We start from the raw sequence: 10,308 nt of genomic DNA, 5'->3' as shown, positions 1-10,308 counted from the left end.
GTAGCAAGATGGTCAAAGTTAGTTACTAAATAAAAAGTCAAATTCACAATATCTTAAAACAACCAACTTTTTTAATTAGAAAGCAACAAACATGCAAATGGCAAGTATAGAAATTTATCTGAACCAACATTTTCACTATAATGAAAATTATTCTTCAACATTGATTCAAGCTCCCACATCCGAAGGTTAAGGAAAATATTGCACTTTGCATCGTCTAACACTCCTCATTCACGGCAAAAGGTTTTAAAACATTTTGCTAATTTTGTTTTACACACACTCTCAAATTCATGCACACAGTCGTTCCAAATCAATATTAGGTTATCCCATAAAAAGGGAAAACTCCAAAAAACCAAAACCTTAAAATTGCACTAAAGCTCTGTAAAGAAAAAAAATATAATAAATGTCTTATACAAATTCCAGAACATCTAAGTGCTTGCCAACAAGAGTTGATAATTATTCATCTTCATTTTCATTTTCTTGGCCAGAGCCTTCTGATCTGTCACCCTCCAGCCGGTCTGGAAGACACAGAGATGGGGTCACAAAAACAGTAACTTTGTCACTACAGTTAAAATGCTTTTCAGTGCTTTTTACCAAACACTGACTAAAATGCATACAATTTAACACATCACTGTGTAAAAGTCAGCTCACCACTGTGGTAGATAGGTCATTTATTTGCCTTTTGATAGTTCCTGTTGGGTTAGCCCCTGACTTATGGCGACACCAAAAGTACAAGACATACTGCACTATTGGCTTTGAATGTGCACTAATTCTAACATCCAATATTAATAACCTTACAGACTGTGATGTATTGTTTTCAAACTGTTCTTGGAGTGTGGAATTCTAAGGGGTGTATCAGGCACCACCAAGGGGGAGGCTGCACACCAGAGAATCTGGGGTCCACCGTAGAGGATCTGTGTAATTCTATAAAAGGATGTTTAAATGATGTTCCATGCATTGTGTTTACAACTGAGGATATAAAGGTGATCAAAATAAATGTGTTATCTGCCCAGAAGGAGCTGATCTCGATTAAATACTCATTTGAACATATAATTACCAAGTGTGGTGAGTGCTGACTTGGACGTGTTTATCCAGCCACCTTACACTGGAGGCCAAGTACTCGCCAGCCCCTGAGCACAGCACAGCATGTTCTCAAGTGTTCATGATTTACACTTGTTGTTCCTTTGCCTGGGACACTTCTCCCAAGTCATCAGCTATGAAGGGTCTGTTTAGTCATTTGGTGAGAACTTTTCCCTGACTGCTTCCCTGACTCCACCTGAAGAATTAGGAGCTCCCTCCCCCTCCACATTCTGGAACATCGTGCATGAGCCCTATAACAATAATAATGATAGTTTGTGTGTCTTGAAGACTAGACAACTCTTGGTGGGCAGGAGGTATGTCTTTTATCTTTATAGCCTTAGATTCTAGTACAGGATGTTCATTTAATGTTTTCTGAATAAGTGCTTCATTTACTACGAGCATATACATTACATTAGGGTATAAAAGGAAAGCAACAGCATGGAACACTTTCTGGTAAACATTACGGTTAGACATAGGGAAGTGGTTCAGTCCCACTGACAACAGCAGGAGAAGATGTGACTTAGCCATTATATACTGCTGAATCTTGAGAGATTACGTATTACCTACAGGGGCTTAAGCACTCTCGTTGTATGCTCTAGCAATGATACCAGTGACAGTATACAAAGGGGACTCTATCTTTATGGTTCAACTGAATTTGATTAAGTCACCCCTATGGAAGCAGAGTAGAACTGCTCCACAGGGTTTCCTAGGCTCCCAGTCTCTACAGATACACCCTGTCACCTTTTTCTCCTGCTTAGAGGAGGCTGGTGGCTTGGACCACCGCACCACGAGGGCTCCCCAAATCCAAAACCTGCTGTCATCAAGTTGATTCTGACAATAGTCATTCTATGTAGCATTTCCAGGGCTGTAAATCTTTACAGGAGCTGCTCTTTTTTGCCCCCAGAGCAGCTGATAGATTTGAACTGCTGACCTTGAGGTAAGCAGTCCAATGCAGAACCCAAGATGCCAGCAGGACTCCTTGAAGCCAGCATGTTGTTGTTAAGTGTTGTTAAGTCATATCTGACTCATATTGATCCTGTGTATGATTTCTGAGGGGCAGCTGGTGGATCTGAACTGCTCACCTGTGGCTAGCAGTCCAGTGCTTACCCTACAACGCCACACTAGGACTCCACCTTGTAAAAACAAGACTGACATACTCAATATCAAATGTGTGCCTAGAATACATACAACACATCACCAACTGCTTAGGGAATTATTAAGAGATGTAGTTTTATATGACTTACATAACCCAAATTATAAAAATTTTGGCTATTATAAACTGCAAGGTTGGTGGTTCAAGCTGACAAGCTTCTCCACAGAAACCCTATACGGGGTCGCTATGGGTCAGAACCGACTTGATGGCACTTAGCAATTATCTATAAACTAAATGTACAAAACAGGATAGAGATACACCTTCACAGATCATTAAGCAATTGAAACCCAATGGAAGGGATTCTGACCAAGGGGCATTAGTGTAACAGAAGAGACCAAAACATTAAGTCCCCATTCTATTTTCTCTAAGTGGGGAAGCTGGATATGATGGACAACTTTCAGTCCTCACTTATCGACATTATTTCCAAAGACCAGGATGTTATGTTAAAATTGGTAGTATATGAAAATAGGGTATGATCACAAAACTGAGGATGACATCATTACCTAACTGCCAAATTACATCATCACCCAACTGCAAAATGGCATCATACGTAATTGTTAAACAATGAGAATCAGAGCCCAGCCTAGGTGACACATAACCTTCATGGCCAGTGTTAGCTCTTGATCTCGGCAATCATTACTACCAGACATATGCCGTCCCTGTGCAAAATAGTCAGACAGTAGATTTTTACTATTGCCATAAATGTCTAGTATTGAATAACATACACCTAAGGAGCTCTGGTAGCGTAGTGGTTATGAATCGGGCTGCGAACCTTAGGGTCAGCGGTTTGAAACTACCAGCCGCTCCGTGGTAGAAAGATGAGGCTTTCTACTCCCGTAAAGATTTACACCCTCGGAAACCCTGTACAGGGTCGCTATGGGTCGGGAACCGACTTGATGGCACTTAACAACAACAACAACTCCTAATCTAAGTGAGGAGTAGGTGTATATTCAAAAACCCATTATGTCACATCAGTGGAGCATGAGAAAACAGTATCACCCTATTAGAAAGTTTGTATGCTTTTAACCTAAATTTCTTTTGCTTGTCACACTGTAAATGAAGATAGGGAACTAGAGAGTTAAGAAGAAATGTTACAGCACTTAAAGCAGAATTTAAAGCAAGATATAAGGAGATGAATGAGGGCCAAAAGTCTCTTACATATGAAGGGGCTTCAAAAAGTTCGTGAAAAATGCCATTATATTTTCAATCCATTTTTCAACAAGCTTTTTGAAGCCCCGTGTTTGCCACAAAATAACCGATGGTGATTCCTAGAATGAGGAAGAAGGAATTGATCAAATGTGTATGACTTATATACATACAAGTAATTTAAACATGAAAATTGCTCTTTATTCCTCAAATTCAACTACTGTAGTATGTCTCTTGAACAAAATCTGCTCATAAGTGCTACTGCTCTGATAAAACTGGCAAAGCAGTTCAATACTTTCATAATTTTCTGGTTGGCAATTATAGATCAAGGAGATTTGAGGAATGCTGTGTTCTTTCAAAGAGAAATAAGGATCACTTCTGTATCCATTGTTTTCAAAGATAGAGCAGGCAAAATTGCTTTGTAAACAAGGCTTAAATTGTGGAACAGTTCCTTCTGTGTTAAAAATGCTTCTTCAGAAAATTACTTTTGGCTGGAGAAGGTATGATGATATGAAGAGATTACATTTCTTACCTAAGACATTTACTGGGGAGTGTGGGGTAGGCAAGGAACAGGAGAGATATGGGGGGAAGCCCCAAAGGAAACCTGTATTCCATGAAAACTCTCTTTTTATTTTCTAGAGTTTACACCGCAAAGAATTTATTTTGCTTTCTTAAGAGAATAAATAAGGCTGGAGTTAGGACGGTGATCTAGCTAGATGCTCCACACCTACAAACAAGACCCAAGAGACCAAGTGAAATCTATACATATGATAGTACTGGAACCCTGGGCTACAAACCAAAGTCGATCTAATACTGAGTGGAAGAGCTAGGGAATTAAAGCAAGGAACAGGCAGAAATGCAGAGTGGATGTGCCTTCTGAGTCACAGAAAGGCAACTTCACACAATCCCAATTAAGTCAGAGACACAGGGCAAACAAACTGCAAGTAAGCAGAGCATGAGCTAGGTCCAAGGAAGGAAAGTTCACAGGAAAGTGAGACAGAACTCCAGAACTTAGCACCCACAGAGCAAGGAGGAAGCAAGGAAACAGGGATAGAACCACTCTGTGGTCCCTGGTCATTTGGGTGGGGCCCCCACATGGTGTGGATGGCCTGTGGGGTTGTAGCCAGAGTCACTGGACTTGGCATCCCTTCGTCCCCTGTATTGAATCAGAGCATTGACCAGTTAATGGGCTGTACTCGACCAGGAATGCACTGGCAACCACACCCATAACTAGTGACCAGAGGAGAGTTCTCACTCCCTACCCTACATACCCTTCTGTTGACCATGGCAGCCAGTGATGCCCCCACTGGCCCACCTCCTCACCCCCCATAACCCGGCTCCCCGCCCTTACTGACTTGCAGAGAGCACTCCCACGTGTCCCACACAGCTGAGATCTACAAGGAAGCGTGCCTTTCATTGCAGCCTCCATGGTGAGCAGCATACACTCCTGTGACTCAGAGTTGCCTGTCTGCTGCCTGCACAGTTGGCGAGGCATACTCCCATGAGCTGGTGCCACTCTACCACCAGCTCCATGGTTAGCAGTGTGCACTTGTGCAGACCAGGTGACAAGCTCCGGTCACCTCTGCCACCTGTGATGCACACTTCTGCCTGCTGCTGTGCAGCCTTTCCCTTCTCCACCCCACCCCTCAGTGCTTTTCCTCTTTATCCTTCTTTCTTCCACTCCACCCGTTTGTTTTTGCCCCAGCAAAACAAGGCACTGACCCTAACCAGCCACATTGTTACACAATACTCCAGCACCACCAGATCAATGTTAGGCAGTGGCCCACCCAGACCAGTTGCTTTCAGCTGCTCTACACTACACAACCAACCACATTCCCACCTACTACAAAATCCACCCAGAGCGAAGGTGAGCAGCCAAGTGCTGCTACAACAGCGACCAAAGTAGTTTGCCTGCCCCAACTGACCGGATACATCAAAATAAAACAAAAAATAAAGCCAACCAACATACAATCAACAAATAAATACAGTCACACCATAATACCTTAGAGACAACAGATGACTTCAAATCATACCTCAAAAACAAGACAAGATGGCTCAAGCAAGTGACCAAATACAGGGTCAGTAAATCTTCCAGAGAAGGAAATGGTAATGGAGCAACTTGACAACAAAAGAACTGTATTTTGGACCCTTCAACAGATTTAAGAAAGAGATCAAGGAAAACAAAGATAAAATCAAGTAACTCATACACAAAACTCTAGAAGAATTCAGGAAAACAATACAAGAACAAAATAATAAAACAGACAACTAGAAATGATACAAAAATAGCAACTAGGAACCCAAAAGATTAACATGACGTTTTCAGAAACATGAACATATTGGAAGGACAAAGTAGAATTGATTTAGCGGAAGGCAGAAACAGAAGCTGAAGTCAAATCCCTTAATATGTTATAGGAAAATTCAAAATAAAGACGAAATAAAAATGAAGAAAGCCCAAGAATTGTATGGGACACCATCAAAATAAATAACTTTTGTCTGATTGGAATTCCAGAAGAAGAGAAAAACAAACAAAAAACTGGGGAAATGATTCAGCAAAATGACACTGTACAAGATCAACATACAAATATCAATTATACATAAAAAACTTTTGTACATAGAAAACTTTCCTAATTTCATGAAAGACAAGAAAACACCCATTCAAGAAGCACAATGAATTTCTAATAGGATGGACCCAAGAGTAAATCACAAAGACATAATCAAACTTTCTGAAACTAAAGACAAAGAAAGAAACCCAAGAGTAGCCTGGGAAAAACAAAATGTTACCTACAGAAGAGAACCAGTTAAGACTAAGCTCTGACTTCTTGGCAGAAACCACATAGGAAAAAAGGCAAGGGATGACACATATAATCTCTGCCCCACCCCACCCCCCTAAAAAAAAAAAAACAAGAGCCAATAGAGAATTATATATCCAGCAAATGTATCCCTCAAATGTAACAAAATCCGTTCATTTCTAGAAAAACAATAAGCAAAGAAGAGAATCTAAAAACCACACTAACTTTATGAGAAATGCTAAAGCAAGTCTCTGGAACAGGGAACCAACATCAAAGAACATTCTGAAATAACGAAACATGACAACATCACTTGAAAACCAAGCCATAAAAAATTCTCCAAAAATAAAATGAACCTGAAAACAGAGAACCAGGGACATCAATTTTTGAATGATAACAATTACAAAGCAAAAAGAGGGCACAAATGGTATAGTAATAACTTCCAAATGGAGTGGAAGTCAAGATGATACAAAGATAGAAATGACTATTTTAAATTTAGGATGATAATAATAAACTGCAAGGTAACTACACACATAAAATCAATAAACCTTCTATCCAATATAAAAAAAAAAGAAAATTACAAGGATTCAGTAAACACAAAATAAACATCAGTAAAGTAAATGAAAATAAAAGCAGCACAGAAAAATATACAGAAAAAAGAAATCATCAACACCAGACACACACACACACCATAATGACAGCAGTAAATTAATAGCTATCAATAATTACACTGAATGTAAACTGATTAAATGCTCCAGTCAAGTAGATCAAATACTGACATTGACAGAAAAGGGAATAGCAGACTAGATACGAAAACATGTCCCATCAATATGTTGCCTACAAGAGACACACTTTAGACAAAAAGCTAAAATTTGAAGGATAAAAAAAATATGTATCAAGCAAATGGCACCCAAAAAAGAACAGGAGTGTCAATATTAATTTCTGATAAAATAGACTTTAAGGTAAAAGCCACCATAAATGATAGTTAATTATATAATGGTTAAAAGGCATAACCTGTAAGGCATAAAAATATTTGAAAAGAGAAACAACTCAACAGTAATAGTTGGAGACTTGAATACACTTCTTTTGATGAAGGACAAAACAACTAGAAAGAAACTCAACAAAGACACACAAGATCTAAGCAACACACTCAACTTCATAGACTCATATAGAACACTCACCCCAAAATAGCACAATACATCACCCAGAACACCTAGAATAGAGCACATGTTAGACCTCAAAGCAAGCCTGAATACATTTAAAAACACTAAAATATTACAGAGCATCTCAGATCACAATGTGATAAAATACCTTAACACAGTATCTCCAAAATTTTGAAAAATAACAGCAATAACAAAACAAAAAAACCCCACAGTCATCAGAGGAATGGAAATAATAGAGATTGTAGTGGACATAAATGAAACAAAAAACCAGAAAAATAGAATCAACAAGACTAGAAATTGTTACTTTGAAAGTATTCACAAGATCGACAAACCACAGGTAAAATTAACAAAGGACAAGAAGGGGAATATGCAAATAACACAAATAAATGAAATGGGTGATGGTATAACAGAACCAACTAAAATAAAAAGGATAAGAGACTACAATGAAGACCTATACTCCAAAACCTAGAAGAAATATACACATTTCTAGAAACACACTACCTAGCCCAAACTAATACAATCTGAGTAGACAACTTAAACAGACACATAACAAAAGAAGCAATTATTGAACAGGTCATTAAAAAACTCCTGACAAAGAAAAGTGTTGGCCCAGATTGCTTCATTGGATACTTTTACCAAACATTCACAGAAGAGCTGACGCCAATTCTACTCATGCTGTTCCAGAGTACAGAAAAGGATGAAAATCTCCTGAATTAATTTTATGAAGCAAGCGTAACCCAGATACCAAAGTCAGGCAAAGACAGCACTAAAAAGAAAATCACAGACCAGTATCTCTCAATAACATAGATGTAAAAAAATCTCAACAAAATCTTAGCCAACAGAATCCAATATGATACACAAAATAAATTTGTATCATGACCAAGTGGGATTCATACCAGTATATAAAGATGGTTCAACATTAGAAAAACAATCAGCATAATCCACTACATAAATAAAACGAAGCAAAAGAAACATATGAGCATCTCAATTGATGCAGGTAAGACATTTGACAAAATCCAACATCCATTCCTGATAAAAACTCTCAGCAAAGTAGGAAACTTTCTCAACATTTCTTAGGTGTTGTAGTGTTGGTTACAACTCCTAACAACCCTATTCACAGCAGAATGAAACACTATCTGGTCCTGAGCAATCCTCACAATTGTTGTTACCTTTCAGCCCATTGCTGCTGCTACTGTCTCAATCAATCTTGTTGGGGATCTTCTTTGTCTCTAACCCTCCACCTGATCAAGCATGAGGTCCTTCTTCAGGGACTGGTCCCTTCTGATAGCATGTCCGAAATATGAGAAACTAAGTATCCCCATCCTAGCTTCTAAGGAGCATTCTGGCTGTACTTCTTCCAAGCCAGAGTTGTTTGTTCTTCTGGCAGTCCATGGTGCTTTTAATATTTGTCTCCAACACCACAAACTCAAATGCATTGATGTTTTTATAGTCTTCCTTATTCATTGTCCAATTTTCACATGCATATGAGGCTATTGAAAATACCATGACTATGGTGTGGGTCAATGGTTGAAACCCACTCAGATGCCCTATACAGGGTTGCTATGAATAAGAATTAATGCAATGGCACTTACCAACAACAACATGGCTTGGGTCAGGCACACCTTAGTCCTTTATTCTTTAACTCTTTAAAAAGGTTATCTGCAGCAGATTTGCCTAATGCAATACATTATTTGATCTTGACTGCTGCTTCCATGACTGTTGATTGGGAATCCAAGCAAAATGAGGTCTTTGACAACTTCAATCTTTTCTCCATTATCATTTATTGGTTCAGTTGTGAGGAGTTTTGTTTTCTTTTACATTGAGGGGCAATCCATATTGAAGGCTGTAGTCTTTCATATTAAAGGTATGTACAGAAAACCAAAGGCCAACATTATTAATGGACAGAGACTGAAAGCATTCCCCTTGCAAATATGAACCAGATAAAGAGAGCAATCTTTACCACTTCTATTTAATAATGTATTAGAAATCCTAGCCAGAGCAATATGGCAAGAAAGGAAATAAAAGACATCACATCCAAATTGGTAAGGAAGAAATAAAACTGTATTTGTAGATAATGTAATCCTATGTATAAAAAATCCCAGAAACTCAACAAGAAAGCTACTGAAACTAATGGAAGGAGATTCGGCAAAATTACACTGTACATGATCAACATACAAATATCAGTTGGATTCCTCTATACTAACAAAGAGTACTCTGAAAATGAAATTAGAAAAACAATACCTTTTGCAATAGCCACACAGAAGATGAAAGATTTAGGATTAAACCTAACAAGAGACACAAAAGATTTATACAAAGAACACTGTAAAATACCACTGCAAAGAAAACAATAGATCTACATAAAGGAAAGAACATGCCATGTTTACAAATATAAAAAGATTTAAGATTGTGAAAATGTCAGTACTATCAAAATGATCTACAGATATAATTCAGTCTTGATTCCGATTCCATCATCATTCTTTAAAGAAATAGAAAAATTCATCAGCAATTTCTTACAGAAAGGAAAGAGACCCTAGATAAAGGGTTACTACTAAAGAAGAAGAACAAAGTAATAAGGTCTCTCACTTTATGATCTCAAAACCTACCATACAACTATGGTAATCAAAACAGCCTAGTACAGGTAAAACGACAGACACAGCCACATAAACCAAAGGAACGAAATTGAGAACCCAGAAGTAATTCCATCCACCATCCACTTATGGACAACCAGGAGTCCTGGTGTGGTGCTGTGGGTTAATGCGCTGGACTGCAAGTTTGGTTTGAACACCAAGATTAGCAGTTCAAGCTCACCAGCTGCTCTGCTTCTAGGAAACCTTATGCAGGGTGGTTATGATTCGGAACTGACTTGACGGCACTTAACAACAACAATAATGAATGGGGAGAGCAAACAAGATGGTGGATCGGGTGGATGTATAGCAGAGAGCTCCGCCAACAACAACACAGAATACCTGACCAAGCAGGCTCA

The 10,308-nt window shown here is 38.6% G+C and overlaps 1 protein-coding gene across 4 annotated transcripts in view; it reads right to left on the bottom strand.

Moving 5' to 3' along the window:
- Window positions 1-453: 453 nt before the first annotated feature.
- Window positions 454-10,308, bottom strand: part of DCAF6 (DDB1 and CUL4 associated factor 6) — a 162,056-nt gene continuing 152,201 nt past the window's right edge. For all 4 annotated transcript variants that reach the window (XM_006872620.1, XM_006872622.1, XM_006872623.1 and 1 more), the window contains one exon: window positions 454-515. In XM_006872620.1, the coding sequence (XP_006872682.1) occupies window positions 454-515 (62 nt within the window). The remainder of the gene's footprint in view (window positions 516-10,308) is intronic.

This window comes from Chrysochloris asiatica, unplaced genomic scaffold (genome assembly GCF_000296735.1).
Source record: "Chrysochloris asiatica unplaced genomic scaffold, ChrAsi1.0 scaffold00207, whole genome shotgun sequence".
Taxonomy (NCBI): domain Eukaryota; kingdom Metazoa; phylum Chordata; class Mammalia; order Afrosoricida; family Chrysochloridae; genus Chrysochloris; species Chrysochloris asiatica.
The sequence above is the reverse complement of the archived record's forward strand: the minus strand, read 5'-3'. Positions and strand labels throughout refer to the sequence as shown.